The sequence below is a fragment of the Enhydra lutris genome, unplaced genomic scaffold (assembly GCF_002288905.1).
Source record: "Enhydra lutris kenyoni isolate GAN:26980312 unplaced genomic scaffold, ASM228890v2 scaffoldscaffold45, whole genome shotgun sequence".
Classification (NCBI taxonomy): domain Eukaryota; kingdom Metazoa; phylum Chordata; class Mammalia; order Carnivora; family Mustelidae; genus Enhydra; species Enhydra lutris.
Genome location: NW_019154129.1, coordinates 5564233 through 5579846, shown reverse-complemented (window position 1 = coordinate 5579846; position 15614 = coordinate 5564233). Strand labels below are relative to the sequence as shown.

Here is a 15614-nt window from a genome sequence, read left to right as displayed (position 1 = left end):
TACAATATGGAATATGCCTTACGGTGTTTTGGGAAAGGAAAAAAAAAAGATGAAGGAAGGTATATTATCTACGTGAAATTTCTGAGGTTGCTACCTTACTGATCAATACAAAATTTCTTCCCAAGAATATTTATGGATTATGGCAGCAGTATTTCACCCAAATAACACATAAAGGAAGGAAGGAATAGTAAATTTTTTATACAACCCAAATAATACGTGTTGAAAAGAACTTACCACGGTTTTCCAATAAGCTATTCAGGAACTAGTGCTGAATATAAATGTTCAACAATATAGAATTCCAACCATGCAGGTGAGTTTCTAAATTCTGAGGGTTACAGAACAGGTGCCCCCTCAGCAGCCTGGCACTTAAACGTGCCACGTTTCCAGGCTCTCGTTATTTTTCTGCATCTCACGTTCTAATCACTTGATCAATTAGCTGATAATTGAACGCCTCTGGGATCATGCTCCTTTTTAGTATTTCATTTAGTGGCAGAAAATAGGCCCATCCGAGAGGTGAAATGTTCCAATTCCAGGAAATGAGTGTTTAGAGCAAAAAACAATGAAAGGAAAGATATAAATATTCCAATCAGCAAAACACGAGCTAGAAAGACACTGGTTTGGCCTCTACGATACCAGTCTGCCAGGGAATTCTGCCCGTTTCTGCAGCATCCCTCCACCATCCCAGAAAGCCCCCAGCATGAGGCCAGCATGAAGGCAGAAGAGGGCCCCAGAGCAGACCGCCACAGGTTCTTGGCCTAATGGCGTCTATGACCTCGGCGGATCAGGAGAGAACGTGTCCTCAGGTGGAAGCTGAAGGCAGGAGCACGCAAGTGCTAGGTTCCTTACCCTTGAGTCACGGAGCCCTCCGAAGGATCTGATGAAAGCTACAGACCTTCTCCCCACTCTGCTCCCCAAGGCACCCAGGCAAACACACTGGCTCTCGCCCAGTTTGACGGGGCTCACCGCCTGCACAAAGCCTTTTCCCAGGCCTCACTCCCAGGGTTAGGGTCCAGACGTACCCCTGTCGGACACGATATTACTTAGCGCCCCAGAAAGAAATCCTCAAAAAATTTTTCTTTCAAATCCAAGACATTCTAGAAAAAGCTGTGCCCCTCTCAGAGATAGGTTTGGTTTTGTTTCTCTGACAACTGTCTTTTTTCCTCTCTGGCTAATCTATCATCTTATCACCACAGTGGTCCCAGACTCTTGCCTATTTGTTTCTGCCCCTCTCTTGGGGCATTACTTCCGTCAATGAACTTAGATTTTCTTTGGTCCTGATTGGTCATTTCTTACTTAAATTTTTTTTTTTTTTAATTGTGTGATTCTGTTTAAGTCTCCTCAAACACTTCTGGAACAAATGAACCAATATGACAAGGCTCTCAATTTTTACTTTTTGATCCAAACACTGGAAACCAGGGAGAAAGACTACAGAAGGGTTGGTTTCTTTATTTTTTTTCCCCCCTTAATAAAGAGGAAATTGTTTGCTGGCTCTTGTTATTCCGCTCCAGCCATTTCGTTTCACCAAATAATCAGACATTCACATTTTCCTAGCCACAAGTAACCAGCCTTTTAGCCTCTAATTAAATATATAAACTCTTTGGTCAATGATAATATCCACATGTCGACTAGGACGGGATAGCTCCGAAGGGCAAACAAGAGTGCATCCATACCTGTGCACGGAAAAGGGCTCTTCCTCTGGGGCCCATGAGCCTGTGAGCCTGTGAGCCTACATGGGGAAACCCTACAATTTTGCTCACCTCTGTCATTGAGCATTTCCTCCTACTATTAAGCGGAAAATCACAGAGGTATTACTAAGCCTCTTGTGACGACGGTGTCACCAACAGAAACCACAAGGACTTTTCATATCCTGTTATAGTTGTGAGCGATCCCTCGTGAAACCGTTTAAGCTCAGCACCACTTTGAAATTACAGTAGTGATTAGCCCTGTTGGGACACTGGGTTGTATAACACATCAACAAAGAAGCATGTATTTTACTCTATCAAATAATTGAAAGATATTTTGATAAGTGTATTTCAACACACTTGGTTTCCTCTGAAATCCTATGTCTTTTATTTCAGGTGTTTAAAAACATTATTGAGAGGTGGTCCACAGGTGGTCTGCCAACCTGCCAACACGGCACTGAACAGGTTAAGACGCCTTGAGTGGGGACAATCAGCTGACACAGCCGGCGGCGAGCACAGCCCCTCCGCCAAGACACCATGCCGCAGCAAGTGCTGGGGGGCCTGGGGGGGGTACGGCGGGGATGATCACACACCTAATCAGAAACAACTTTTCAGGTAATGCTCCAAGCTCCCTAATTAGTAATATTAGGTAAATTAGTTCAAACCACTTTCAATCAGCCGCAGCAGAAGGAAGGTATTGTTGCTGATTGCCTGGAAGCCTTAACAGGCTTCTGATGGATGTGAAGGATCTAGGAGCCGTGGGGCCCGGCTGATTTGCTACGGGTCACCACCGCCCGCGCACAGCCGGCTGCAAGCCCCCGCCCATCCCCAGGGCCTGGTGATACCGGCACCCAGGCACGTCACTTCCCAGCACTCACATCACCCCTTTTATGTTAAGCTGTACGGTAAAGCGTCTTCAAATCTTGGCATTTCTTGAAGCCTGGAGTAAGTATTTAAAATTAAAAACTCAAGGCTAACAAATCACACAGGTGAGGAAATGAACATACGTTAACTGAGCTTTTAAAAACAAACAAACCAACAACAACAAACCCTACTGTGATAGGGACAAGAGGGTGTCTGTTCAATGGATACCTTCTGAGTAGCTACAGTGCAGTGGGCAGTGCAGACACTTACATGTGTATGACAGGGACTGAGATGCTGGTGGCACAAAAGAGGTAATATGGAAGTCGATCCCTGAGAGATGTCCTCTGGGGAACCACACAGCAAACTGACTGGAGCAGATCCCAAACCCAGACAAAGCATCTGACTTCGAGAAAAACTGACTGGTGCACCGAAGAACTTCTGATAATAGCACTGTTTACATTAGCTCCAACCTGAGGAGATTACTACTCCTCCTTTTGGCTGGGGGCGGGGGTTGTGATTAACCAATTACAATATCTAACCCACGGAATGCAATGCACTTATTAAAAGCCTGGCAGAAACCTCCCTGTACTAAAGGATTTTCTAGGTATGTGGAAGGGGAAAAAGTAAGGCCCAGAACAATGTGCACAGAATAATGACATTTACGTAAGACACAGGTGCTCACATATGGAGTGACCCCAAGGGAGAGACTTGGGCAAGGTCACACAGTTTATTCTAGATGTAGATTTTAAATCTTTACAAAGGAAACATATTGACATATTATGTAATTTAAAAATCTAATAAGAATAATAAGAAAATAATAATAAAAAATCTAATAATAATAATAAAATCAATCCCTACCCACCTGAGGTTTGACTACCACAAAAGATCAGAATGACGCAAACACATACACAAAAAAGAATGTCATGTTTCCATGCGTCCCTGTTTCTTTTTTCTAGGTCAAGCAAGGACTTTTGTCTGTTTTATCCACTGAGGTAGCACAAGCACCCAGAACACGGTCTGGCACAAAGTAAGCTACTCAGTAGAGCGCTGGTAAAGAAATGAACTGACCGTTGTTCACTGAATCCAGAAATGTGTGCTGGTGCCTCCCGTGGCCACTTGCTATGCATCATGGGAAACACGGGAGCGACCCATCGGACCTGCATTCGGGGAACACCTCACCCAACGGCGTCACGCGAGGGGTGAAAAGACGCATGGACCCAAGCACAGCCCCCACTGCCCGGCAGGAACTTGAATTACGCTCCAAGGAAGGAGAACTTGTAGAGGTTGCAGGGATGAGATACGGCGTTTGCCTGGCCCGAGCCTTAATCCTGGCTTTGATTTTCAATGCCTCCGAGGCTTTGCTTATCCTACTCTGTCCTGTACCAGAATTATGTTCCCGTGTTTGGTGCCTACCCAGCTGGGGAAAAATGAACACCAGCCCTCCTGGATTACGTGAACACCGGAAGGACAAATGGCTTGTTCTTTGCCTGAAGCCCAGCGCACCAAGACCCTCCAACTTTGCTCGATATGGCTTCATTTCCCAGTTCCATCCCTTCATCCTAGAATGGGAAATCTCCAAGTGGGGAAGGCATCTCGATGGTCATTTGGTCATGGCAACTCCTATGTGGACCCCGGCCCAGCCATTAACATCTCATTTAAGGGAAAGTTCTACCAAACTTGATGAAATGGGGTTTTCAAAAAGCCACCATCCCCGTTTACTAGTAATTCTACTTTGTGGTCCCCTAGCATCCCCCAATCCCTAACCACCACTCTGCTGATTCCTTTACTTTCCAGACCTTGCCAGCCCCATCTGCAGATGCCCGGCCCTTTTCTGCTGCAAGTTAAGACTTTTCTTAGTGGATGATGCCGCACTTACCTGCAGCAAACATCGTCGTGGTGCACAGATCCTCTCCTTCAATTTGTCAGAGTCATTTCTGAATTCAAGTCCACCGTCATATTCAGTCCCTTTGGTCCCAACAACAATGGTGCCCAAAATTCAAATACAAGATGGCTGGGGTCATTTTTTTTTTAATTTTATTTATTTGTCAGACAGGGATCACAAGTAGGCAGAGAGGCAGGCAGAGAGAGAGGAGGGGAAGCAGGCTCCCTGCTGAGCAGAGAGCCCGATGCGGGGTTCCATCCCAGGACCCTGAGATCATGACCTGAGCTGAAGGCAGAGGCTTTAACCCACTGAGCCACCCAGGCGCCCTGGCTGGGATCATTTTAACGGTGAAACTAAAATGTGGTTCCTATGCAATGGTGTGAGTATGTTATCTCGAGAGAAAGTTACACAGGAAGGAGGAGAAAGCCTTCTGCTTCTAGTGATAAAGGGCTTCTTCGTCCATAAATCCAAAAGTATCAGTACTGCAGATCCATATGTTCTTATCCCAAATCCGAGGGGCCAGGCCTCCTTGGAAATTGGGAGGTTTGCAAATTTGAAAAGAGCAGTACTGGGCACGGGGCACCTGTTAAATGACACCCGGAGCTGGGTCTCAGGTGACATCCCATTTTGGAACACAGTAGTACCTCACTAGCGAAAGAGATGAATATTCTAAGTAGGAATAAAGGGAGATTATAAATCGTGTCCGTTCAGGTCAGCTCTGCTGCCAACTGAGTTAGTTTTCAAACTTGAAAAAACTCTTAGCTTTCAGAGCTTTCTGGATCTTGGAATAACAGATAAGGGATGGACATGACCCAAGTCAAAAGAACCTGTTCTGCCTCTCTTGGCCATTCCACATAAAAGCAGGCATGTGTGATTGTTTTCCTGAATATTCTGGACAAGTTCTGATCTGACCCTGCATGGCACAGGTCACTCCACTCTCATTGTTCAAACTATTGTTTGGAAAGCAAAATAAGGGGCACCTGGGTGGCTCAGATGGTTAAGCGTCTACCTCCAGCTTGGGTCATGGCCTTCATGTCCTGGGACTGAGCCCCACATCGGGCTCCCAGGTTGACGGAAACTCTGCTTCTCCCTCTGCCTCTCCCAGCTGCTCGTGCTCTCTCTCTCTCTCAAACTCTCTCCCCACTCCCTCAAATGAATAGATAAAATCTTAAAAATAAAAAAAAAAAAGAAAGCAAAATAAAAGCCATAAAAACATTTCCCTTTGACAATTGAGCATAGTAAGTCTAAAGTAGTAATAGTTTCCTTGTTAAACACCATTGTTATTAACAGTTGAAGGAAATGTCCACAGACTACTAGTGTACATACAAAAAGTGCACCTAATGCAAAAAAACACAGGGCCTGGCACATTCTTGTCTAGCAAGAGCTTCTCAGACTTGATCGTCTATAAGTTTACCTGGGGATCTCATCAAAATGCTGATTCCATGTCATCAGATCAACAGGCCCTTGACGGTTGCTCTGGGGCCAACCCTTAGAGTAGGGTGTGAGGTGTACGTGAGGTGTGAAAACAGCAGGATCCATGTTAAGATCCTAACTCCACCACTTACAAGCAGGGAAAAGTACTTAACTGCTCTGACCTAGTTTCCACCATCGGTTAAAAGGGAAATAACAAAGGACTCTCCGGTGAGCTAGGAGCACCAGTCCTGGCAGACACACACCTTCGACCACACCCCATACCATCTGTGACAGGCTGAAAATGCCCCCCAAAGATGTCCTCACCCCAACCCCCAAACCAGTGACCATGTTATCTTACACAGTAAAAGGGGAATGTGCAGATGTGATAAAGTTATAGATACTGAGATGGAGAGTTTATACTGGGTTATCTGCGTGGGCCAATAATCGCAAGGGTGTTTATAAGAAAGCAGCAGGAGGGCAGGTTTAATAGAATATAAGAAGATGAATCAAAGGTCAGAGGAGAGAGAAGATGCTGCGCTGTTGGCTTCGAAGACGGGAGGAAGAGGGTGCCTGGGTGGCTCAGTCATTAAGCCTCTGCCTTTGGCTCAAGTCATGATCCCAGGTTCCTGGGATGGAGCCCTGCATCGGGCTCCCTGCTCAGCGGGAAGCCTGCTTCTCCCTCTCTAGTTCCCCCTGCTTGTGTTCCCTCTCACGCTGTGTCTCCCTCTCTGTCAAATAAATAAATAAATAAATAAAATCTTTAAAAAAAAAAAAGGATGGGAGGAAGAGGCCATGGCCCAAGGAACATGGGCAGCCTCCAGAAGCTGGAACTTCCAGAAGGACGGACCCACTCTAGCCTTCTAACCTCCAGGACTGCAGGAGAACAAATCTGTGTTTGTTTTAAGCCACGAGGTTCACAGTCATTTGTTAGAGCAGCCATGGGGTACTCATACAGCATCCACTGGAATAATGCTAACACGGGCTTGCCTCGGTTAGCGTAACAGAGGACTTCTGGAGGCTGAATCACGAACTGAAACGAAATCACGTAACCCTGATTCTGCCCAAGCAGAAGTCAACACAAAAAGAGCTCTTCAAGGAGCCTTTATACCCAGGGAAGAATTGGTTCTGCACTCTATGTTTTGTGTGCTTGTGGCAATTTTTCATCAACAGGCCAGACGTGCACATTAATAGCAAACCAAATCCTATGGTGTGAAAGGAATTCTTTTTTTTTTTTTTTAAAGATTTTATTTATTTATTTGACAGACAGAGATCACAAGTAGACAGAGAGGCAGGCAGAGAGAGAGAGGGAAGCAGGCTCCCTGCTGAGCAGAGAGCCCGATGCGGGACTCGATCCCAGGACCCTGAGATCATGACCTGAGCCGAAGGCAGCGGCTTAACCCACTGAGCCACCCAGGCGCCCTAAAAGGAATTCTTGTACTCGGACTGCATCACCACATTCCGATCTGTCAAGTTCTCACATGACCTGCTGAAGACTCAGAAATGGGTCAATGCCTCCTCAGAGCGACCGACCAGTCACCCTGGGCTTCAGTGTGAAAGACTGAAAATCGGTGGGCTCGATATTTACACAAATCTCCATTTTCTCTTTATGTGGTTTAGCCCATAGAGAAGCTTTATAAAATAAGAAGAAAAAAAAAAAAGAAGGTAACCAAAAAGACATCTGCAGAATGAAAACACATTGTTTCAAAACTAACTAGACTTTGTCCTGCATTTCTGGCACCATCCCTGCAGGGAGTGGTACCAGAAGGGCCCCTCACCATCCCCGGTTTCACACTTCCCTTACCAGACTCTAAGCTCCACGGACGGGCCGCCCTTTCATTTCCAACCATCATACCCACAGCGCCTAGGGCTTTAAAGGGCACTCAGTGGGCACACGGTAGGCATTTGTAAATGAACAAATTTTGTGATGAATATGTATAATGGAAAAGTGCCATTATGACTTCCATTAGAAAGAGCATAATTCATGAATTTTTTTTTTTCTCCAGTTTGAACTTAAAACTACTTGGCCCAGGATATTATTTATGGCAGAATTAAAAATATGCTTCTGATTTTATTTGCCTATTAATACATGCATCTGATAATTAACAATGTGCTAAGCAGTCAAAGCAAATAATTACTTTTCTAGTGTCTGCCCCTGCGTATGAGCTAAATGAGGAGGAAGCCACTAATTGCATATTAAAAAATGGTAACTAGCTTTAAAACAGTCTGTTTAATCTCAGACCACAATATTCAAAATAGTTACAGTCCTTCCACTGGCTCAGTTACAACCCAACCAAACAGTCCAACTCTTCAGAACAGATGTGAATTCTGCTCGGGTCCACTGAATATAAAATTATGTGTTCAAAAGACTGCCGGTTCACATTTACAAGGTCTTCTGACCAATGGAAAAAGTTGATCATAAAAACCGTATCTTTTCATTTACTATGCTCAGTATCTTTTATTCAAGAAGCAATGAAACTGCATAGAGAGCTTTCATTTTAAATCTTATTTTGAAATATGACTGAATACATTAACATAATTCAGAATGAGTCGGTAAACAGCTACAAAAACATGTTATATAATTTTAGTGAGTCCTATAACATTTCTTTTTTTTTTTTTTTTTTTTTTTTTTTAGATTTTTATCTATTTATTTGACAGAGGGAGAGAGTGCACAAGCAGGCAGAGCGGAAGAGGGACAAGCAGGCTCCCTGCTGAGCAGGGAGCCCAAGGAGAGGCTTGATTCCAGGACCCTGGGATCATGACCTGTGCTGAAGGCAGACATTAAACCAACTGAGCCACCCAGGTACCCCTATCTTTCTGTTTTCAAAGAAAAGAAGCCACTGGACATAAAAATCATAAAACTGGAATCTGACCTTCAAGTGTCCAATAAAAGCAGAAGTTTGCTCACTGGACGGTCCAGAGTGAGAGATCTAGCTGATGTTACGGTGTGTATTGCGCCAAAAGATCCAAAAGAACCTAGCTAACAGCAGATCAGACCATTTGGAAGCAGCATTAACCTGGTCAACTAGCAGATTACCTTGGCTTTACCAGGTAAACCAAGACTCCGAGTCCTGCTATGATTTCTAACTCCTTTAGAAACTGGGGCATTCTGTGCTCCCTTTAGCAGTGTGCAATACCAGCACCAGGAAACCCTCGGCTGAGGGTCACCAAGGATGGCCCAGTTCACAGGCAGCTAAGATTTTACCTTGCTACAAAACAAAACTCAGCACCACGCTGTGACATGTGCTTCTGTACCAAGCTGCTGAGACGTGCACCACCCGCACAGAGAGACAGGGCTGTCTGAGCCTTCTTCACTGTGATCAAGGTTTTGAATGATTACTGCATCAGTGGGCTCCTGGCTCAGAAACGAAGGCTCTGAGAAGGGAAGGGGTCTGTCCAAGTTCACCCAGCACATCAGTGGCAGGTGTGGAGGTCTCTGTCCACTGCCTTATTTTCCTTCTTCCCCACCTTGCCACTTTGGCACAAGCCCAAGAGCAGGAGAGGTTCTCCAGGGATGTCCACCCTGGGTTCTCTCCATTGGTACCCAATGAATGACATGGGCACGTCCACATTCAGGACTTTGCATTAAATATGTATGAACAGAGAATGAGAGCAGGTCTGAGCAGTCACTGGACCTTGGGGACTGTGATTCTGGGCAGCCCCTTTCCCACTCTCACATCTTCATTTTGGGATTCTTCTGGAGAGGTAGGCTGCCAGACAAGTGAAGTCATGGGGAAGAATGAATGCACCCCAGCCTACCATAGAGTGCCTCAGCTTCTAAAGGCACTGGAAATCACAGGACTCAGAGCGCAGGTTTACAGGACAGCGTTAGCCAAAGCAAACATGCATGGCCACCGTGGTGTTTTCGGCAATGGTCTTCAGGCCCACTACTGCTCCAAAGGAAGAGACCACTGGTCCACTAAGGGTGGCCATGGGGGTCTACTGGTCTACTCTACCTCTCTGATGGGCCGGCACAGTTCTACCAGCATATACGTGGTCACTGGGCGTTACTCTTGCCTGGGGGAGAATGTATCAGAGGAGGAAACAAAAATGCAAGAGAGTTCTAGAAGGCATCTGTTATCTTTACATTCTATGTCCCTTGAGGGAAATCATCCTGCTCTTTAGACCACACTGCTGTAGACCCCACCCACATCCTGGCTTTAAGGGGACACCTGAGCCAGAAAGCTGTCAGTCTGGGACTTTGAATGGACCACCAAGAATAAGGTACTTTCTTTCTGTTGTGGTTTCTGTGAGAAGGATGTAAACCTGGAGCTCCCAGGAACCACCATCTAGAGAGAGCGTGTGTAAGAAGGAAGTCAACCCAGAGAAAAGCAGGGCTCAGCAAGAGAGACCAAGTTCTGTTAACAACCTCTGAGCCTCTGGATCCAGCCATACCTGAAGCCCACCTTTGCCCCTGGATTTTACAGTCCCATAAAGGAACATGTACCTTTAATTTAAAAAGAATAATAATAATAATAATTCAGTTTAAGTTAGATTTCTGTCACTTGCAAGTGAAAAAGCACAAATACAGGTGATACTGAAGTATAAGAAGAGAGGAAATAAGAGAACACTACACTTGTGGATATGGCATCTGAAAGAAGTTGAAGTCTGTCCCCTGGAAATAAAGGTGACTTGTGGGAGTCTGTTCCACTTTTCAGAGTAAGTTCAGATCATCAGAACTGTAGCTGCACCTAATTACTGTGATTAATCTCGCCAAAGTCTAAATGTAAAAATGAGGGTGCATTTTCTGAAGTCTAAGGATACTCCAGCAGCCACGGAGAGAAGGAATGGGCCATTACCGAACAAAGACATCACTTAAATGTCCCCCCCCCCCCCCGCCCAAATGCAGTCATGACTGGAAGGAGAGAAGGTGACATCAACAGCACGAGTCTTACCTGGCATGGCATGGATGAGGTCCCCACAGAGAACAAAGAACTTGGGTTTGGGCTTCAACTTGTTGATGGCCTCAACAGCTTGCTCAGTGAGACGGATCTCCTGCCCCCACTCGTCACCACCACTGTCACTGTCCCCAGTGGACCAGGCCTTCATTAGTCCAAACTGTGGGTCTGCGCCTTGGATGAAGTAGAACGGGCCTTTCCATTCCCTTTCCTTTTCTTGTAAAAACAAAGAGGGAAGGGGGAAAAAAAAAGGAGAGGGAAGAAATATTATAAAATCTGTCAGGGAAAGCATCCAGGTTATTGTGCAAGTGGATACAATATTTTTCTTAAATTAAGTAGGTCATTTTAATAAGCTGCTCTTCAAACATACCATTTTCCTGTCATAGTCTAGAGGATTGTGATTTATACTAATTATGCCTGGGACCTGGTGATTCCCAAAGGCCAGGAAAGACCACGTGGGCCGCAGCAGCCACACAGCCAAGCTGTTTGTTTAAAACTAGCCGGCCAAAGTGGAGCGCAGAGGCACACCAGCAATGCTGTACGGAGGATAGTAATGCTCAATGATAGGTTTTTAATTAGAATTAAAAATACCAGAAATTGAAAGCTACCAGAAGTATTATATTTAAATTACTAGGTGAAGTGCTTTCAAATCTTTTATGCCAGGCGTAACGGCACAATTTGCACCGTTTCGGGGGATGTGACAGAATTTTAATTATAAAACTTGGAGCTTGGAAGCTCTGGCTATCTGGTGGGAAAGGCAGTGCCAGAAATGAAATCTTGAAATGAGTTAGTCAACGAGGGAAAAAAAAAAAAATCGATGCTAACATTTCAAAGGCTGCATGATGTGGGCTTAAGCGAGGTGTGAGGCAAGGGGGTGGGAGGAAGCGGGAGGGAAGGAAGAGAGAGGCGATCTTTTATGTTCTTGGAAAGGGCGCTAGATCACTTGCACCAAAATTATTAGCCTTCCTATGGCCCTTCCCGTTGGTTCTGCTAATCCTGAATTCTGTGGGCCTCAGGTCTCTACCCCTCATAGCCAAAAGGACTGCAACCAGGAATGCTTTTGCAGAACTGGAATGGCCACTGGTGGGCATGGAAGCCCTATGGGTGTCAAACACCACCCCCCCACCCCACCCCCGGGGGATAGCATCCTTTCTTCAAACAGAATCTTCTATGGTAGACCAATGTTGACAACCAGAGCCTCCTTGGCCTGAGCTGGATCTGAGGACAGAGCCGTCTGAAGACCCAGCCTATAGCCCCTGCATGTATCCAGAGAAAACGGAGGCCTAGAGAGGGCACATGACTGGCCTGACGGCCACGAGTCATCAGTGGCAGGGACAAAACTACCCCACAATTCTGAGACTGTTTTCTTCTCTTTAACAAATTAGTACATTTTGCATGTTAACTGAATCAGCGGCATTTCCTTTGGAAGTCATGAAGATATTACGATTTCCAAAAAGCTCCTTGGAGTCATTTCACGTCTGTGTGCTCAATTCATTCATTGATTCGGGAAGTATTTACTAAGAGCCTACCGTCTGCCAGGGCCCATACGTGGTGCTGACGGTACACAGGGCTGGACCTAGACAGACGAGGCCCCTGGTCTCCTGGGGCTTAGTCCTCAAGGGGGAGAGAGACCGTGAACAACAAAAGAGCAGGGAATGGTGCCAGAGCACCAGCTCTAGAAGGGGGAAGGGAGAACAGACAGCTAATTTCAATGGGACGCACAGGGAAAGCCTCTCCCTGGGGCATGTCACCTACACTGAGATCTTACTGGCAAGGAGCCAGCCTAACCTTTCTACATTTCATCACCACCCTCCCACCCACCATGCCTCGCTTGCTGTCATCTTAGAGGGGCTCTCTGGCTTTAGGCCTCCATTCCTTCTCAATTCCTTTTTCAGAACCTAAAAATGCAAACGTGCAAACTCCCTGCACATCCTCTACAGAACAAACTGTAATGCAAGTTAAGCCACCTGTTCTGGGCCCGCAGCTCAGACTGTTAGCTGCTCAAAGCACAACCAATTTGAACTCAACTTGGACAAGGAGTGCATGACGTCCTGGAAGATGCATCTTAAGGACGGGGATCGAGTGCGATGACAGATGCGAACTCATAATTATGGAACCCTTGCTACGTGCGGCAGAAAGACTCTGAGAAGGCCCCAGAGAGCCCTGCATTGTGGTATTCATGTCCTTGTGCTATCCCCTCCCCTTGAGCATGGCCTGTACCTACAGACTTGGTTCTCATAAGCAGGATACAGTGATGGGATGTCCCTTCAGGGACTAGGCCACATCATGACATGGAAACAACCAAAACATACTTCGATGGATGTGTGGACAAAGACAATGTGGTGCATCTGGACAATGTAATATTATTCAGGCTTAAAAAGAAGGAAAGTCTGCCATTTGAAATAACATGGGTGAACTCAGAGGGCTGAGCCACAGAAGCCAGCCCCCTGGGGCTGGTCTCACCCCCATGTGGGTTCTAAAATACTTAAACTCCTAGAAGCAGAGGGTGGAGTGGTGGTTGCCAGGGGCTGGGAGGAGGGGGAAATGGCAGAGGTGATGGTCAAAGGATACAAAGTTTTATTTCTACAAGATAAAGAAGTTCTGGAGACTTCCTGTCCACATAACGTCCACAGCTAACAATACTGTACTATATACTTGAAATTTGCTAAGAAGGTAGAATCTATGTTAAGTGCTCTTACCACACACACACAAATTATAATTATTATAATTATCATTATAATATATTATAATACGATTATTATTATTATCAAGGGGTTGCTGAAAACTTTGGGAAGAGACGGGTCTGTTTATGACCTTGACGGCAGTAATGGTTTCACAGGTGTTTACTTATCCCCAAACTCATGGGGCTATACACATTAAATATTACAGCATTTTACATGTCAATCATGCTTTAACAAAATGGTTAAAAAGAGAGATAGAGAGATTAGGCTAGAAAAAGACCATGCCTTTCATCTTGTGCGCACGCTCGCTCGCTCTCTCTCTCTCTCTCTCTCTCAGAGCCCTCCCTCTGGAGGTCAAGGTTGCCGTGCTGTGACTCACCTACTGGAGAGGCCAACATGGTAAGGAACGGAGGCAACAGCCCGTGAAGAGCAGAGATACTCCACGCAACAACCAAAAAGGAGTGGAATCCTGCTAACAACCGTGTGAGCAGGCTTGGGAAAGGGCTCTCCCTTAGCTGGGTCGTCAGATGAGACCACAGCCCCAGCTGACACTGTGCCTGAACCCAGTGGGAGACCCTACAGCAAAAGGATCCTGCCAGGCAGCACTCAGATCTGTACAGAACCTGTGAGATAGCCGTTTCCAGCTGTCAAGTTTCAGGGAACTCTGCTACAAAGTAATAACTGTTACTTAGAGATCGGGCATTAAAGATAGAGAGTCAGCAAGACTTCTACAAGAGTTGAAGGCCAGTGTCATGAAAAAAACAAAAACAGAATTCCAATTTGTGTTTTACATTTAATTGTTAGCATTATTCATTTATTTTACTTGCATAATGACCTTTTTACACTGAAGGCTTTTAGCGACATTCCTATTTCTGAGGCAGTGTGCAGAGCTGCTTAAACCGGGTAAATTAATCAGAACCAGATCAGAGAGGTGATCGTCACCCCAAGGCTGGCGCGTAAACCAATCTTCTATGACCAACAGAATTTATGAATCGTTTTCCATGGCAAACATTTTAACGAATATAGCTCCCTACAACAACCAGTCATCGTCTCAAAAAGTCAATAGTCCTTCAGGGTATTAAAATAAATCTTTCCTTATTATTTGTTCACTTAGTAAAATCTTAGACAGAATCTCAATTTTATGACGACAGGGTACAAAATAAATAGATCTGACCTGAAATAAATGCCAGCTCGCATATCACTATTCCGCCTGCCCTATCCATGTCGGAAGAGCAAGTTGCTGACTTGGAGCTCAGCCTTCTCAAGAGCACCTGGGTCCTCTTAAAATTCTGCTACAGAAGCTCGTGGTCTTCAGTCTCATCTTAGTATTAATCAAGGCTGAATGACGGGTATTTGAGACTTCTGGTGCTGAGCTGCAGAGGGAGGAATCTTCTGTAAAAGTACACCTCCCCCATCCCTCAAAATATTATGAAAGCGAATGCTTAACCATGCTTGCCTTACACTATTTTGCCGAAGTCCAGAGTCGCAGCCAGGGTAGGTCACAGGCATTAGGTGACACCTGTGAGAGCCAGGGAGACCTTGCTGTGCCTTCCCCTGCAGGACGGAGCACGCGTCTGATCCTGGCACAAGCCAGCTGCTTTCTTTAGGCTCCCTGAGAACACGGTTCTGGCCCTTAGAGTCACAGAAGTTCAGAATGCTGAGGTCACTCCGGAAGCACCCCAATACACAATCACAGCATTTTTTATTATGGAAAATCAGAAAGACACCTGGGCATCCAGCAAGCTTTTTTGTTTATCTTCCTAGTCAAAGAACTTAACTATGGGACTGCTTGGTTGAATGGCAAGGGCCTGATAACCCCCCAGAAACGCGCGGAATTGCTGGAAGCGGAGGCTAAGGGAGAAGCTGCATATGACAGGAGGGCATCAGTGAAGCCCGCGGCACTGGGAGGAGCGGGGCTGGGTCTACACCTCAGGCCTCAAGGTGTGGCCTCTGCACCAGCATCAGCATCACCACCTGCGAGCGAGCTCGAGAGGCAGCATCTCAAGCCCAGCCCAGACCTACTGGGGCACAGTCTGCAGTCTAACAGATGCCCACGTGATCGGTATGCAAATCCAAGTTTGAAAAGCACTGACCTATAAATAATCAAGGAACTGCTTAAACGGGTTTGATCAGAAACAGGTGCAAAGTGATTCTTGTTTCCCTAAATTAAAATAATGGCTTGGAGGACTCGTTGTTT

General features: G+C 45.7%; 1 protein-coding gene across 2 annotated transcripts in view; it reads right to left on the bottom strand.

Moving 5' to 3' along the window:
* The window catches only part of LOC111156096 (calcineurin like phosphoesterase domain containing 1), a 100254-nt gene that overhangs the window by 70609 nt on the left and 14031 nt on the right, over positions 1-15614 (bottom strand). For both annotated transcript variants that reach the window (XM_022516703.1, XM_022516702.1), the window contains exon 2: positions 10734-10952. In XM_022516703.1, coding sequence (XP_022372411.1) covers positions 10734-10952 — 219 coding nt within the window. The remainder of the gene's footprint in view (positions 1-10733; positions 10953-15614) is intronic.